This window comes from Zonotrichia albicollis, chromosome Z (assembly GCF_047830755.1).
Source record: "Zonotrichia albicollis isolate bZonAlb1 chromosome Z, bZonAlb1.hap1, whole genome shotgun sequence".
NCBI lineage: Eukaryota > Metazoa > Chordata > Aves > Passeriformes > Passerellidae > Zonotrichia > Zonotrichia albicollis.
Genome location: NC_133860.1, coordinates 63,723,090 through 63,740,860, shown reverse-complemented (window position 1 = coordinate 63,740,860; position 17,771 = coordinate 63,723,090). Strand labels below are relative to the sequence as shown.

The following is a 17,771-nucleotide window of genomic DNA, read 5'->3' as shown; positions in this document are numbered from 1 at the left end:
TTGTAAAACTCAGATCCTTGTTTGAAAAATGTTCTGTTCTGTCATGCAATGAGAAGGACCCATCAGGCTGCATCTGTTGACCAGCGCTACATATGTGAGCATTTTCTGTGTTTTGCCAAAATGTCAGATGCCATTTAAGAGCTCAGCAGCCTGAGGACAATGATGGGAATAGTCTCTGAATGGCCAAGAAAACATCCTGAAGTGACTTTATTGTTTCACCCAAGCTAAGAGAAATGTAAGCAGCCCAAAGCCCTTGTTAGACCTTGTGGTTTTCCTGCTATCTAAACACCAGACAAGGAAGACCATCATTGCTCTCTAGATAAGCATTTGAGAACTCAAAACTGTAAGTTTTCTGTTGACTACAAAACATATCTAAGCACAGTAGCCCTGTAAAAAAGCAGGCAAAGCAGACCCAAGACAGTAAATTTAACATTACGTGGAATACCTGTCTGAATAATTATTTGGATTCAAAGCTGATTAGCCAGGTTATTAGTATTTGACACACAGTTAAACAGGTAAAGACAACAAACTGTTTTGTGAAATACAGAAGTTAGCCTGAGATATCTTCCTTTGCAAGCTGTCTAGTACAAACTTACTGTGTGAGAAAAAAAATTAGTTTCCTTGTAAATCAGAGCCACTTGTGAAAGGTTCCTGATGGAAGGCATCTGCACATGATGGAAACCCCCAGCCTCCCATTGGACTTGAATGCATTCCTGTGAGGTTTACATAGGTAGATGACAAAATGAGGAATGTCCCTTCTTCCCCTTCCCTGCAAGTTTCAGTGTAGATGGGAAAAACCCTTAGTTCTGTACAGCAGTGGCATTGGCTGATTGTTGCTGACCAGATTTTTAATCATGTTGTTCAGGCTCTTTTAACAGTACACAGTAAGTCTTTGTTAGGAGGACATGTGCAGCGTACAAGTGTAAAGCATTCTTTGGCTAAGTGCACAAAATATTGTTAGTACTTGATGTGCAATTCAGACGACCATCATGCTTGTCAGCCCTACAGGACACCTCAGGAGTCACTGGTGGCCAGGAATGCATCAATCAGATGGGCTGGTGGTTAGCCTCTGAGGATCCTTGAGACACAACCTCTGTGTTTCTGGGTTGCTTTCATTTTCCAGGTCAGTGGACACAGATAGCTCTGATGACTCTATCAATTACCAGCTCTAGGGTTATTCTTTAGAATTTTATTTTTCAAGATCTTGTTTGAATCCTCCAGCATCTAAAAAACTTGTCTCAACAAGCCCAGTCCTTCTCTGATTTTTCTACAGATTTTCTTACAATTGCTTCAACCACAGCAACCAAGGGAACAAAAGGGGGTGCAGAAGGACCAAGCCTCTGGAGGTGGGTTGTAGTTTGCATATAGAGAGGAGTATGTTTGCTGGAGCAGCAAAGAGGAGAAAGGGAAATGTATGATCAGTGTAACAATATAAAATCACATCTGATTTTTGTGTGGCATCTCACAGCAGCAGAAACAGTGTAGTCAGGTCTCAAGGGGACTCAAGAAGAGGTACTGTGATAGACAGTTTTATGGGGATCACTATGGCAAAGACCTGTTTCCTGTCTGAAATTTGCCTTTCCTGGTAAAAAGGGGCTTGGCTGCAGAGCCTAACTCTGGCCACAGTGCCCAATCAGGAGTCCTCCAGAAGTTGATGTTACAGCTGGACTCATTGCTGGAGTGTTTCTGTAATAGTCAATGATGTCTCCCTTTCTAGGTTGTTGTATTTCTGGAGCTCCAACAACCCAAATGTAAAAAGAGGAGATGATGCTACAGACAAGGTTCATGCTAAGAATTCAGCAGTATCACTGGTCCAGTGTCTGCTGTGCTGGGGAATTGGTAATTAGGAGACTTCTCTGGGCAGTTCTCCTTCATGCCTTAGGCTAGGAATCTGCAGCTCCTCCATGGGACACAGAAGTAACTCCAGAGGACACACAGATTACCAGACACACTTAGGGTTGCAGTTAGATGTTGCAGTTTGATTTTGAGCAGCCCTTCCCTGACACTTCTGGGCAAGTTTCTTTGCATATGCACTGTGAGGGTGGCTTGGGAGGGGAGGAGGGAGTTCTTCCAAAGTGAATAGGGCAGTTTAGGTTTTTCTACCTTGTTGGAGAGTAAGTACTGCAATAATGACATGACCAGAGAGGGCATGCATGTCCAGGGAGCTCTCTGTATGGTTTAAATGTGTGCCAAGCAGCTTGCAATAGCAATGTCTCCCACCTGAGACACTGCAGACAACCACATAAGCTTCCTAGGGCATGGACACACACAGGGACAGCTGGGCATACAGTGAGCCGGCATTGCCTCAGCTCCTGGGAGGTGCAGGGCTTGGCTGCTGTGGTGTTTGGGACCTGTGTATCTGCATCACAGTGACTCTGCAGCCCTGCTTCTCCATCCCCACAGTGCAGGTCCTGGACCTGCTGAGTAACTGCAGAAAGCCAGGCACAGAACTTGGGCACCAACTGGGTGGTGAGAACATCTTTGTTTCTGTTATAATAGATTCTTCCCCGTGGCCTCTGCATGCAGGAATGAACCTGCAGACTCCTGCTCTGTGAAGGTGTTGTGTGAGCTCCCTCTCATGCAGCATTTGTGTCCTTTTAGCCAAGTGACAGCTTCAGCCTAAGGCCAGCCCTTTCTTTCCTTTAGCCAGAGCTAACTTACATAGCAATGATACTTGAAAAGAACAGCACTTCTGGCATTATTTCATCATTGCTTTGTAGTGGAAGCAAACACAACATAAAATATCTCCAGCTATGACATTTAGTGTGGTACTGAAAAACATCTTGTTTTGAGCAGGTAGCTAGAAGGTAAAACTTGGTAAGGAATTCATCCCCAGAAAAAGAAGTTAATCATCGATTACTTTCCTTTCTATTGTTGATCAGTTATGACAAACACAGGGAGTCTGTAGGTTTAAAGGATAAGAAAAAGAGCCACTATTGTCTGAGCCAAATAGTGGTGTTCCAGTGAGCTCACAATCTACTCCATGGAGTTTGGTTTATGTACCCCAAAAGTGTTGATTCTCTAAAAGACGTAGAAACTCTTCCATCTCTAATCAAACTGTTTCATCCCTTTTTCTCTTGTCTTTCCTTCCCTCTTTTGTTCAAAGGATGAGAAGAATCAGGTGTTGATCACCAATGCTTGGCTGCAGATGGTGAGTAACCTCTGTTAGTAAAGAAACTCTAATTGAAAACTACTGAATGTGATTTCTTAGCAGAAAAGCAAGACTGCTGTCTTATAGATTATGTTTAATGCAATACAGGCATTTTGAGTCCTTTTAAAATTTCTCTAGTACTCCTTTTAGAATTGAAAATTAACTTCAGGAGACTACATTAATCCTTTGGACAGACCTGTTGACCTTTTGAGCATGGAAACCAGCTGCATTGTTTTGCCATTGGATGTAATGATCTAGTAACAGAGTCCAGAGTTAGAGTCTCATCATAGCTGAGAAGAGTATCTTCAAGGGGCTCAAGGCCCTCTCCATAGCCAGTGATGGGGACTTATGAGCAAGCCAAACATCCAGTAAAACAGGCACCTGCACTTACCACTTCTGGGAAATTTCCACCTTGGCCCGAGACTGGGAGCCAGGGCATCTGTCCCTGAACACAGAAGTGGTCACATGCAGACTACTCATAGGGGGTGGTGGGTAGTCCAGGGACCACAGAGGGCCCAGGGCTGCTTTGCTGCTGGCAGCACCCAGGCAGCTCTCTGGGATATTGCCTTCCCTCATGCTTGACAAACCTCTTACATAAACGTTCCTCGTCCCTCTTCTGCAATCTGCTCCACCTGAGTATTCACCTGCATGCTCACACAGAAAAAGCAAAATTGACCTTCACAAAGGAAAGGGACCTCCTTTACAGGATGGAATTTCCCATCAGGTCTGCCTGGCTGCCTATGGTGAGGGATACAGTGTTTTCTTATGCTGCATAAACAGATCTCCTTAGGGGCTTGTGGTCAGGAAGGAAGCAGTTCTTACAGTAAAAACCAGTGGAGACTTGAATGATTAAACTTATTCCACTTTGATTTTCACTGCCAAACACTATCTCATATTAATATGTTCAGCTGAGGCTGTTTCTTCCTCAGCTACCTGCTGGGATTTGCAGCAGAAATGAGCGTATTCATATTGCAAAAACTAACCGAGACAAACCTATATGACTACAGGATTGTTAGGTCAGAGCCTGTAGGTGTTCTGTCCTTTGCAGAGTTCTTCCACAGGTTCAGATGTTCCGCAGAGACGTTTCACTGATTAAGGTTTCCCTTGCAAGCCTCCCACTGAGCTTCATTGTAAGTCAGAAGGTTCTTCCCGAAAGCTCTTCCTGCACCTTTCTTGAATTAACTGTGTTGAGGTGGAGGAGATGGGATCAGAAACAGTCCCTTGGCATGTAAAGTTCACTTGCCTACCTCTCATAGCAAGGTGGTTAGTAAAAGAGCCACCCAACCTTTCTAACAGATTAAATTATTTCCACCCAATGAGGCGACTCAGACCATGGTTCACCTAGCACTAACCACCTCAAAAACCACTTTACTTCAGAACCAGCAGACCTCATGGAAGTGCCTACTGCCAGCAGATCTGCCAGCAAAGGTCCAGCAAAGGTTTGGGATGCCTGGACACAAGATGAAAAGCTAAGGACTGTCTTCAGTAGTCACACTGAAGTTATTTCCTCTATATATGCCAGCCTTTCTTAATAATTAAAACTGAGCATTAAACTCTTATCATACTGAGGCTATTGCTATTGGCAAAATCTATTCTAATCCCAAAATATTACAAAAAACTTAGAAGACTTTTAAAAGCTCATATAATCTGATGTATGTGTTTGTCAACAGTACTGGGTTGATGTTTACTTGTCTTGGGATCAGTATGAATATCCAGGAGTGCAGAACTTGCGATTTCCTTCCGACCAGATTTGGGTACCAGACATTCTTCTGTATAACAGGTAAGCAAGATGTGAAATGGCTGGTAGGAGACTAGAAGTGCAGAAAATCAGCTATGCTTCACTGATACTGGGGGCCTTTTGCCCTCTGTGGATTTCCCCTTATCCTTAAAGAGTAACAAAAACAAGCAAGTATCAGTGAACACATTTCTCAAGTAGCCCATCTGATCTTCCTTGCTGTAGTTCCGCAGATGTCTTCTTTAACTTTTTCTCAGAGAACGCAAAGAGGAAACTATTACAGTCTCTTCAAAATTACTGTATCTGCAGGAGAGCTACTGTCCTATATGTGTCATAGTGTTTCTGATTGAAGTAAACAAATGGATTTTCATCTCACTTCCATTATCACATATTTTATAAACCTCTCCATCGTTCTTCTACTCTGAACATTCGCTAATCTGTTTTTCCTTCTACAGAGGTGAATCCAGCTCTCTAGACAGCATTGCTGCAGTGTTGAATGAAGTGGAAACTCTCTAGACAGCTGTTTCCTTAATGCTTTCCAGGAGAAGGGGATTTGGGGTTTCTCTAATAATATCTTAATTCTGGACTTATTTTTTTTTATCTATTGCAAACCCCAGCTGTTGTTGTTCAGCTGCCCTGTCTTACTAGATTTTCCCTCTTATGTCTTTCTCTGACAGTTTTCAGGGTAATACTTTCTAATTACCCAGATTAAATTTCATTTTGTTAGTTTCCAGAGTTCACCATGATCTATATTCCATTCCGAATCCTTACTACAAGATATCCAAAGGAGGCCTAGAGACACCTAGATTGTTTAAGTGCTTTACTTTACCTCAGCTTTGCTTCTTACTGTCTCTTTATTCCTTTTCAATCTCTAAAAAGGAGGTGTACAGCTTGGTCCATATTACTGTAGTTTATATGAACATGCTGAAATTCAGATAGATACCAGCCTGCTTTTAGTAAGAAAAATAGATTGATTTGATGCAATTGGCCCTTCACAAATCTGTGCCAGATGTTTCACCCCATTTTCTTTGAAGTTAGGCTGATGTCTATAATTTCACCTTTAAAAGAAGTCAGAATTCTCTTTGATCTCCCCTAATTCACCATGCCCTTCCCTCTTCTCCACAAGCTCTCACAGATAATTGTTAATGCTTCAGAGGGTATTTTGGCCAGTCCTTTCAGTTCTCAAGAGTAAATTTCATCAGCTCTGCTGAGTAAAATCTCTCTTATCTACATTTCCTTAACCTGTTCATCCCCTGTTCTGCCATGGACTCCTGCCACTGTGTGAGAATGGGTTGCGAAGAGTGAGGGACACAGGGTGCAGGAAACTGCAGCTCTCTGCACCCTGTTGTTTTTTCCCTTCCTTTCCTCTCTTCCTTGTCCCCTTGTACTTATAAAACCCCTTTTTGTTGTCTTTTATGTTTTTGATAAATATCACTTGTTCTGAACTTAGGCTTTTCAGTGCCATCCCCTTTGTTTTGTACTGGGGACTGAAGACTCAAGACATGAATAAAAAGCAGACCAGAAGAGTAATGGAGGCTCTGAATTTTTAAAATCTGGTAGAAAGACGGTGTGCAGGATGGTGAAGTCATGCAACACAAACCTGCACATAGCCAGTACAGGCAAGGCTCTACAAGCTAGGGGATCCCTCTGTGGCTAATCTCTTTCTAAAAGACCCTCTGGAACAAGCCCCCAGACCTGCTTCTTTGAAGAATCGTGTCCTTGTTTGGCTCATTACCCCTTTAATTATCTCAGAATTTTGGAATAGTAAAGAAATTCTTTATTCTTGGTCCCTCCTGCTGTTGGAGTTTCAATGAATCTCCTCCTTCAAGCTCCTAAAATAACTTCTCTCCAGTGGTTTCTTCCAATGCTGGAAGCAAACTCTTATCCTCTCTGCGTCTGAGGAGACTGCAGAGTTGCTATGTCAGGCCACCATTGCTGTTACAATGTATCTGTTACTACAGATATCTGGGTAAGATAACAGATAAGGTGATTTATGTGGTGAGCTGACTCATTTTGACAGGTGCCCTAGAAGAGCATCATTGTCCCAACTGTCCAGTTTTGGGATACATCTAATGTGGCACTTTTGCTTCTTTTCCTTCTGCCTTTTTTCTGAGACATGCAACACTCTGCCTCTCACTTCTTCGGGGACATTGCAGCATGCAAGCAGCCTGCCAAGGTGCAGGCTGAGAGTAACTACAAAGAACTGAGATATTTATCAAGGGACACTTCACCCAGATGTAGGAACTTAATTCAGCCAAAAGATTATTTTTATGTTGACAGTTACATCTTGACTTGCACATCAGCTTGCTTTTTCTTTATTTTGTTCTGTTTTGTTTATACTGTGTTACAGTGCAGATGAAAGATTTGATGCAACTTTTCACACAAATGTGCTGGTGAACTACTCTGGATCCTGCCAATATATTCCTCCAGGTAGGGCACAAAGAGTATTTATTCACTTTTAATCAAATAATTTCAAGCAGGTTTCCTTCATGAATGAAACAAACGGTGTTTAAAAGCCCTCTGTGGAAATTTTGCAACCTAATGTTTGCAACCTTGCAAATATTATTAGACTGTCTAATAATGAGACAGACCCACTATGAAAATTTAAGTCCACTATCAGTGGCATTTACACTTTATTAAGCAGTAAAATATTCCTCTGACCAATTTGCTCAAAACATCCAGAGGCACCCCTAAGGTGTCATCCAAAGTAAGACGGTGTGCACTATGTCATCATGTTTCACGTGCACTCCAGCTAGGTGTCTGTTGTGTGGAGAGGTGTGTGAGCAGAGGTGACCCCAAGAGCAGCACTCGCTCAGCACTGAAGCCCTGCTTGCCAGGCTGAGGCTAAAATCCAGGTAACAAGACAATCGGGATTGGTCTCAACCAGTGGGGCCTAAGTATCAGTCTCTTTTAATTTCTGTTGCTGATTCCCCGCCTGCGTGTTCCAGCATTCAGGACTCACCTGTGAACAGAGAGGCTATTCTGCAGTTGCTCACTGTGGTGGACAAAAAAATTCCTAAACTTTGTGTCATAGCATAGCACTGTCTCCAAGTAGGTCCACAAGGCCCAGTAGGGATCAGCAATCATTCCCTGATGGCTGCTCCCCTGTTGTTCCCTACCCATTAGACCCCTTAAATCATCCCAGAACATGAACTAGACACAGCCAGAGTTAAAATCCAAGCTTGGTTACCACATAGATGATAAAGGCCATCACCAAGCAAGGTTTAGGAGAGCAATGTACTTTAAAAGGGCTGTGGGCCTGAGGCATGGCCTGTCCAGGAACTCCTTTCAAAGAACTGGTCACAGCACAGTAAGCCCCTGGGGTGTACTCTTTGCTCCTGTCAGACCAAGCAACACTGCCTGCAATCTGATAGGGCCAGCTGGCATTGGGAAACAGGCTGGGCTGCTCCTGGATGGCCGCAGTGTCCCAGACAATCTGCCTCAAGGATGCAGTGAGAGAGATCTTCACTGGAGGAGGAAGGAACATTATTCCACTCATGGCAGCATCTTCCACCTGCAGTACTTGTTTGGTTACCCCATGACTGTATCACACAGAATTTTTGAAAAGGAAACTTGTTCTCAATCAGAGACAGATGAGGGTAAGATGAAATGCACCCTGCACATGTGTGATCATGACTGGTTTCTATCTACAGGCATTTTGAAGAGCACATGTTACATTGATGTCCGCTGGTTCCCCTTTGATGTGCAGAAGTGTGATTTGAAGTTTGGCTCCTGGACTCACAGTGGCTGGTTGATTGACCTGCAGATGCTCGAGGCTGATATTTCCAACTACATCTCAAATGGAGAATGGGATTTAGTGGGTAAATTGGCCAATGTACAAATTTTCAATAGTCTAATTTTCAAAGGCAAACCTCAAATATATAGAAATTATCAATCAATTGGACATGGAATACAGATATTAAAAATATAGATCTAAGAAGAAGCAAAGAAATAGGAAAAAAATCACATATCAGAGACAGCCTTTCAGCAATGTTCATTGAACTGTGTCTGAAAACACTGTGTTCTGAAGCAATTGCCCGCCACTGAGTACATAAATGAAAGCTACTAGTCTTGACACATCTGAGCAGTTTGTCAGTACTAAACTTGGATGTGTCTCTTGTAGGTGCATGGAACACTACTGTCACATTTACTCAAATACATCAGCAAAAATGATTGGTGTAAAAAGTATTTCAGCAACACTTTTACATAAAAGTATCTTTCTCACCCAGAAAAGCATCAAAATGTCTCCCAGTTCACAAAATGCACAGATTAGTATGTCTCTCTTCTATGCTTTGGAAGGTACCTGTATTTTCAAAAGAATTTATGTCCAGAACTAGTTATTCAGAGAACTAGTAAGTTATTTTGAGCTCATTTATGTAGCTGTAAGTCACAAGCAATGTTACAGAAATTGATGGAACTTAGACAACTGCAAGGAGAGGTTACGAAAAATATGTTTATCTTCTGGTCCAGATATACAGACAAGGAAATAAGTTTACTACCCAACTGCATGCAGTATTTTTACCATGCAGGGCATCTAAGAAATTATATTCAGTTTTATGAGAAGCCAGAAAGCTCCATAGTGAAATCCTCCTAAAGTCCAACTATTTTAGAGCAATCCTTCCTTCCAGTCCTCCTTTACAATGGGTATTTTTGTCCAATAACTTTGCATATCTGATTAAGAGTTTGTGGTTTATCTGCCTTCAGCCCTGACTGGGGGAGAACAAAACAGGGACTTATTTAGCTCATACAGCAAAAGCATTAAATAGCACCTCAGGCAAGCCATGTCTATATCCTTTAAAAAGACTTTTCTAAGCCTCTGCCAAAATGCACACATTGTCATATCATCTGTCATGTCCACAGAAACAAAGGAGAAGTGAGCAATTTTGGCATGAAAGATACAAGGTACTGACTTCTTCCATCTCTCCTGACATTTCCAGTGCTCTTGCAGTCCCCATCATGGAGCATGTCAGGCAATTTGCTGCAGCAGGATCACCATGAACAACCCTGCAGTGCAGCTGTATTGGACAGCTATGTCTCTTAACCTTCAGATATATAACAGACTTTGAGCTAAACTTGGCATCCTTTTTGAAAAGTAGGCCTGTCTGTTTTTCCTGACAAAAAAAGGAGCAAAAATGTATAGAGGATCACAGAATAGTAAGAAGCAGTGGCACTTGTCACCCAGAAAATCTGCTGCGTGTGCTAGTGAATATCACATCAACAGTATGTTACCATTCACAGAATGTAGGAAGGCAGAATGCACATTGTTGAGGTTGTGATGCTCAGGACTGTTTTATTCTGTCTCAGATGAGCTTCATTAGCTAAGCTAGGTTTGAATAACTCAGAAGGCATGAAAGCAAACCCTAGAAAACACAGAAGATGGACCAAGAATAGCAGAGGTGACACACATTGGCTCATAAACCATCACTTCTTGATCCAGTCCAGGGAGGTAACTGAGAGTCCTGCCTCTCTCCTCACTGCTCTGATCATCCTGTCTGTAGGTGTCCCAGGGAAGAGGAATGAGATGTACTACGAATGCTGCAAAGAACCATACCCAGATGTGACATACACCATCACCATGCGTCGACGCACCCTCTACTATGGCTTGAACTTACTCATTCCCTGTGTCCTCATATCTGGTTTAGCACTGCTTGTATTCCTTTTGCCAGCTGATTCTGGAGAGAAGATTTCTTTAGGTAAGTGCTAAAATATTCATTTGTTTTATAAGCGTCCTATAAAATAGGAAAAAAAATACCTCATGGCACTATGTTGCTCAACGAAGAAAGATTTCACTAGAAGAGAGCAATAGAAGTACTTTTTTGGTTACAGGAGCAAGGAAACAGCTTTCTGTGTGGCATTCACACATCCTCTGCTACATATAGTATCTTGGGGCCTGGGAGGAAGCTGAACTTGTTGCTGGCACAGGCGGCAGTGATAATATTCTGTCATGCCTGTTGTTATGTACTTTAGTACATCTCAATGCATTTGTCATAGTTTGACCCGGAAACAGGATTTCTGGGATGCTGTGTGGATGGGGCCAATGAGTGCTCAGATTTGAATATTGCCATCTGGCCCAACCACTGGGCAATGGGATCCACCTCCGAGAACACAGGGTAAAAGCAGGGCTCTCCCCCTGGCAGTCTCTCTTTGGATTTCCGGCGGTGAAGGAGTTGAGTCTCTCCCCCGGCCCAGTTGCTGGCTGGGCTGGGGGAGGGGAAAAGCCATGCGGCTCGGCCCGGGAGAGGTAGGCCTGGCCCCCTCCCCCCAAGGGTGGAAGGAAGAACTAAAGAAATGCCGGGAAGCAATGGGCAGCCTCTTTCCCCCCCCCTCACCTTGGAGACAGACAGAGAGAGTGCAGCCGGTGTTTGTGTGCCGTTACCTTGAAAGCAGTAAACATGTGCTGACAGCAGGCAGCCCGGCTGAGGAGATGGTTGGGGGGTGCAGCCAGGAGTCCAGCCGCTTGGAGGAGTTTTTAACCCTTTTTTTGGACAATGAAAACTTCACAGAACATTAACCCTTCCTAGACGAGGGATAAGAGGTGAGGAGGACGAAGGAAATGAGCGAGTGATGAAGGTCTGGACCAGAGAGAGAGAGAGTGAGAGATGTTAGAAAGATGGAGAAGAGGGAGTGGCATTTTATGCTGGACTCTTTTGTGTAGCCATGGACAGAGCTATGTTTCCCTGGAATACAGAGACTGAGTCCAGGGGGAGAAATGTCCCAAAGAGAGCCAAAGAAGATTCAGTGTGGGTACCCCTCGGCCCCAGGGGGTATATAAAATATGGGGGGACAGATGTCCCAGAGGTGAGAGATTGAGATTTTCTGGAACTGGACACAGCCTCCTTAAAAGGACAACCCTGGAAGAAGCCCTGGTGTCCAACGCTGGCGCTCCTTTGATGGGGAGAGAAGGTACATCCCACGGGCTGAGTTATGGTTTTTCCTGCGTGAGTCTGGAGAAGACATGAGGAGATGGGATGGAAAACCCACCGCTGCTTTGGCACAACGGGTGCGTGATTTGAAGAAAAGAGAAAGTATCACCAAAAAGATAGCAGATCCGGTCGCTCGTAGCCGAGATGTTAAGTATGATGATGATGATGACATGTCCAATCCCCTTGAAGGAACTTCTAAGGCATATGCCCAAGGAAAGAAGGACAATCTGGCTTAGAGGGGCCCTGCCTCCAGCCAGGAAGAGGCACGGGAGAACCGGGTTTTTTGGAAGGGGTGGATCAGATGGCCTGGCACATCAGAGCCACAAGACTATGAAGCATTGGTTGACACTGGATCACAATGTACCTTAATGCCATCGGAACACGTGGGGACAGAACCTGTTTCCATTGCTGGAGTGACGGGGGGATCACAACAGTTGACTTTGTTGGAAGCTGAGGTGAGCTTGACTGGGAAGGAGTGGCAGGAACATCTGATTGTGACTGGTCCAGAGGCTCCATGTATTTTGGGCATAGACTTCCTCCGGAATGGCTATTACAAAGATCCTAAGGGATTCAGGTGGGCTTTTGGAATAGCTGCAGTGGAGATAGAGGGTATTAAACAATTGAATACCTTGCCTGGACTATCAGAGAACCCATCTGCAGTAGGACTCTTGAAGGTAGAGGAGCAGCAAGTGCCAATGTCAAACCAGAACAGCATTTCACAGCTCATTGACTCTTGGCTCTCTTTTTCAGATGAAACATACTAGGAAGCAAAGAGTGGAAGAGCTGTGAACAGCAGCAGCTGGGCACTGGATTTTCACCTTAAAAATTAGCTCCCAAAACACCTAGTCATGTGTGCCCTGTGAACACAGCCATGGGAAGGGCTAAATGAGATTTACTGTTGTGTGTGTTGATAAAAATGGGAAGGGTCTCCTTCCAAGAGGAGATAGGCAAGACCTATAAATACACCAGACTGGGCCAGCTGAGATCTTAAGAGTTAATTGTGCATGATTCTGTCTCAGGATAGAGACTTCTAAATCATATGAATTGTCCTCAGTGGGGCTTTTCTTGGTTAAAAAAATGTATCTGAGCAGCCTGCCTTACAAAAAATAAAACACAGGCTATCAGGGGTACAATTGCTGTCTATGAAATAAAGGATGGGGATAAGGAAAAGAGCTATTTGAGCTGAAGTACAATGTTGACATAAAAATATGAGCTAATGTTAATGCATTGACCTTTTGATTTCTCAGTATCAGGATGGTTAAGTTTAGCAACAGCCTTTCCACATAGAATAAACAGCTTCTTTTATAACAGACTGCATGTCTTTGAGGGATGTTATATAATATGTGATAGCAAAACCTAGGCTGCTGTCTGTGCAAGTCTCTCCTAGCCCTTAACAATCATTTGGGCTTTGTGCAATGTTTCGGAAAAGCACTGTAGTTCATCAGTTTTGTAAGCTTCATTTCACTCAGTAAAAAAGATTTCTCCATTACTTTGAGAGAAGCAAGGGTTTGTGTGTATTAGGGAAAAGGGAAAAGAGAGCAGATAGAGTTGCATCTAAAAACACTCACACTTTGTGGAAGTTCTAATCGTCTCTGACAGACATGAAGTCATGGGTTTGCCTTAGCTGTATATCAGGACAATGCTTTATTTAACAGCAAAGACATCAGAGGAGCAGCTGCAGAGTTCATTTACCTCATTCTTCCCAAATATGTTCACTCCCTCCAGGTATCACTGTCCTTCTTTCCCTGACTGTATTCATGCTGCTCGTGGCTGAGATCATGCCTGCAACTTCTGACTCTGTCCCGCTAATAGGTAAGTTGATTTTCACTGCTTTGTGCACTGTGTATGATACCTCGCAAGAGCTGTTCAAAGCCAATTTGAGGACTGACTGTTACCACAGTTTTGCATTCAGCAATGTCAGGAATGTCAGCCTGGATTTCACCATGTGCATGTATGAAAAGGACCTACATGAGGTTACAGAAAGGCACCGGAAACAATAGATAAGCAGGTAACTGCAATCAGGGATTGGGAGGACATAGACTCTACATGGCAGAAAATTAATTTTTCTTCTGCTGCATCAGACCACCTCCCTGCAATTACACAAATCCTTCCTGCCTTCCCTCAGTCTGAAGAGCAATTCAGGATACAACAGTCATAATTCAAGTATATCATTGAAGCATTTTTAATGTATACTGAAAACTACAGGGCAGATCATCATCTTGGGATTGTGGGCGAGACAGACATTGTTACAGCCTCTGTTTTTATAGGACTGCTCCTTTACCTTGATCTCATGGGGTCTTATTGCAGGGTAGACAAAATAAACCTGTCCTATTTTACAAAGTAACAAATGAACACTACCTAAAAGACCTGTGATACAAACCATGACTAAAGTACATGTTCTAGACAGCAGAAATGAACAAAATAGTCAACAATATATCTAGATGCTGATGTAAGATGCACGTCACATTTGTATAATGAAAGCCCCAAAAAAGTTATATAATGACTAGGACAAAAAAAAAAAAAAATTTACTCAGATAGCTTCATGGTCTCTCTTCAAGGCTTTAAGACTAGGCCTGACTCTGAGGAAGGAGATAAGCATGCAACAGTAGGTACAATGGCACCCATAGGCAAGAGTTTCTGAAAGCCTCCAAAAAACTTACTCTTCTCAGTGAAAGTCAGCAGGACTCTTAGCGTTGAGTTATATAGGAGCTTCCAAAAAACTAATAAAACCTCTTCCTGAGCATGTACCTCGGACACAATGGAGACAGACACAGTTCTAAGAGAAACTTGTGTGCAGGGAGGAGACGCAAGCCATCTTGAACCACTGTTGACATCATTTTGCTGCTTATAATACAAAACAAATCACATTTAGAATTCGTAAAGAGGTACACTTGCCTATGGCCAGTCCACTAGCTTTAACCTGAACAGTTTCTACTAATACAGTCTTCTATCACAGAAGGTAGGAATTGTACCGAGAAAAACTATGAATAATTATGTATTTTTACGGACTTTGATGTTGCAATGACAGGCAATTTCTGCTTATCAGAGAATTCCTAAAGTTGCTGTAAATGCTATCTACTACTCTCTCATTCTCTGCAAATATTTTGTTATTGCAGATAATCATGTTGGTCAGACATGATTTATTCTTATTAAATTTTGGATGGCTGTTCCCATCCCCACCCCCTTCCTCAACTGTCCAGAAATGTTCCCTGAGGACTTGCTGCCTGATGTACCCAGGGAGAGAGTCAGAATGACAAAGCTCTTGTTCTCTGGATTGTCCTTTTGAGAGGATGCAAAACTCTCTTTCTCCATCTCCTTGGTCTTGCAATGATCCCATTAGGATTCTTGATGATCCCATGGATTTGGGCAGGTTCAGATCTCACAATCAATACACCAGTCCTTCCTTGCTATTGCTGGTTGTGTTCCTCATCCTTGAACCATCTCTAAACACAGAGACATCAGAGACCTTGATGGTGCAAACTAAGGCAAAGTACACATTGCCTTGATCTTATCACTGTTCACTGTCACTGAATCATCTCCTTCTTTCAGCAGCAAGTCCATGTTTGCCTTGTTTAGCTGTTTGTGTAGTGATGGAAACTCTTCCTGTTGCCTTTTGATACCCACATCAGCTTCAATTAATGAGTTTTAACATTTCTGACACCAACCATAATGACCAGCAAATGCTTCCAAATTTTCATTTTGTAGCCTGTCTCTGCTTCCCCTATCTCTTCTGCACTGAAGCCCTACCGTGAGATCACAGTTCACTCATCTGCTGGTGTGCTTACTTATTTCTTGCATTTGGAGGCATTGTGCTTAAACTCTCGCAGTTTTCCTGTGCTGCTTTATCTTTCAGAGCATTCCCTGGTGGGATCCCAGCTACTAGTTCCCCAAAATGACAAGTCTGTTCACCTGAAGTCCAAGGTCTATGCTTTGCTGTTCTTAGTCCTCACTCAATTAATGGTTCTGAGCTTCACTATTTCACAATAACTCCAGCCTAGGTTGCCGCTGATTATTATGTTCCCAAACAGTTCTTCATTGCTAGTGAAGCACAATGTGTACCACCCCTGATTGTACATTATATATGTGCTGCCTTTTGAGCAGTCATCAGGGTAGATCAAGCTCCTGGTGGCAATGAGGGTTTGTGAGACAGAAGTTTCCATGAGTTGTTTTAAGAAGTCCCCATGTCCACTGTCTTGGGATGGTCTATTATGCACTCCCACAACAGAATCACTCCTTTTGGCCTCTTCACTGAAGCTGATCCACAAGTTCTCCAGCAGCTCTCATCCATCCGGACAGAAGCCCCTCACACCCAAGTGTCTCCTTCATATAACTTCTTTTCCTGATGAGCTTCTGGTAGTGAGAAATGTCCCTCAACATCTGTTTTCCAGTAACATTATTTCTTTGCAACTATGTGCAGAGTTTCATTTGATCCTGCATATTCCCCAGACTCAAAGCATTTTCTCACTCTGATGGTGAGATCTTCTACCTTGTTTCACAATTCTTGAGGTCTTGCTCTGACTCCCCAATACTATTTTTTTCCACCCTTGTCTGCTACTTCTGCATTTACATGTGGGTTGTTACCTCCCTTCCACAGCACTTCTAGTTTTAAATCCTACCTTCATCTTCTTGCTCCACGCCAAATTTGCAGGGAGACTGCTTATCCATTTGGCTTCTGCACCCAAACAGCTCTTTTTCAGTAAGTGCTCAAATCTGGACTGTGCACTTTCACATTATCTTGAGTTCTGAAAACCTTATCCTTACTCTAACAGAGTGACATAACATCCTTTCCACACAGTGGTCCTACAGGTGATGTCACAGAGAATATTTTAGCTGCTAAATAGAATATGCCAGGTCATGCTCATAGTCTTCAGTTTCTCAGTGTGATCTCTGGTTCAGTTAAAGTACTCAGAATTAATACAAGGAAGATGAGTATATTTGGAAAGCTCATTCCAGTTTTGAATAATCAGCATGGTTAGCAGCAGGTTTCAGGAATAAACAAGTCTTCTAAAGCATGTGGTTTGTGAAGGATGCAGATAATTTGAAGTAGAAAGATCCCATGCTGATCTGCTGAAGAGTCACTGTTATTGGTCTTCATGCATTGGGGTGCAGAGATACTTTGAAAACGTGACTCCACATGCTTTAAAAATCTGCATTATATTTTTAGGACCTGAGTTTTTAGAAACAAACATGCATCCATACCTCTCTGGATCTGCCTGCACCCTCACAGCCTTTGCCGTTTCAAAGCCACTAATGCCTAACATGCTGTGCTTTTTTCTTCTGACCTCAGCTTTAACTACTGATCTCTAATAATAAGGAAAAATATCACAGCTGCTGTTGGAGTGTCTTTATTGAGGTAGCAAAGGAGAACTGGTCTAATATGACACCAAGAAAAGTACTAGCTTTTGTGATCTGGAACATATTTACAGAGTAATGTGGAAATCATAAGTTAGTTCCTCTCAGTTGAGGGGAACTTCAAATTAAACAAACAAAGCACCTATCAGATTAAATAATCAGAGGGATGCAAGTGGGACAAGACAGCTGCTTTTTTGTACCTTTGCAAAATGGGTCACCCCTTCCTTGGTATGTGTTCTGCATTTTCTGTCTGTTTGTAATGCTACCCAAAGCAGAGACTCTCTTGGTCCACATATCCAATTTCCCCAGACAAGAGATTCCCATTTCTCAGCAGCCTACCAACTATCATGTTAATATATATTAAAACAGGTCAACTTCTTTTTCTGTAAGGAGCAAGTGGCAAGACTTGACCTAGGAATCAGTAGCTGGCAGCTCAGCACCTTAGAGCACCAGAACCCTACTGCTCCTGATGCAAGGTAGAGCTTTCATATGTTCCAGTTGGACAGGCTGCCCCCTGCTCTCACTCTGCTTTCTTGGGCATTCACATCAGTACCTCCTTGCCCAGCAGCATTCTCACTCCCATCCTTCTCTAGCACACCCTCCCTTTTGG

The 17,771-nt window shown here is 43.0% G+C and overlaps 1 protein-coding gene across 1 annotated transcript in view; it reads left to right on the top strand.

Moving 5' to 3' along the window:
• LOC102064408 (neuronal acetylcholine receptor subunit alpha-7) overlaps positions 1–17,771 on the top strand; it is a 62,320-nt gene that overhangs the window by 27,118 nt on the left and 17,431 nt on the right. The window contains exons 4-9 of the mRNA XM_005486270.4: positions 3,107–3,151; positions 4,822–4,931; positions 7,237–7,316; positions 8,540–8,707; positions 10,385–10,579; positions 13,535–13,621. Of these exons, the coding sequence (XP_005486327.1) occupies positions 3,107–3,151; positions 4,822–4,931; positions 7,237–7,316; positions 8,540–8,707; positions 10,385–10,579; positions 13,535–13,621 (685 nt within the window). The remainder of the gene's footprint in view (positions 1–3,106; positions 3,152–4,821; positions 4,932–7,236; positions 7,317–8,539; positions 8,708–10,384; positions 10,580–13,534; positions 13,622–17,771) is intronic.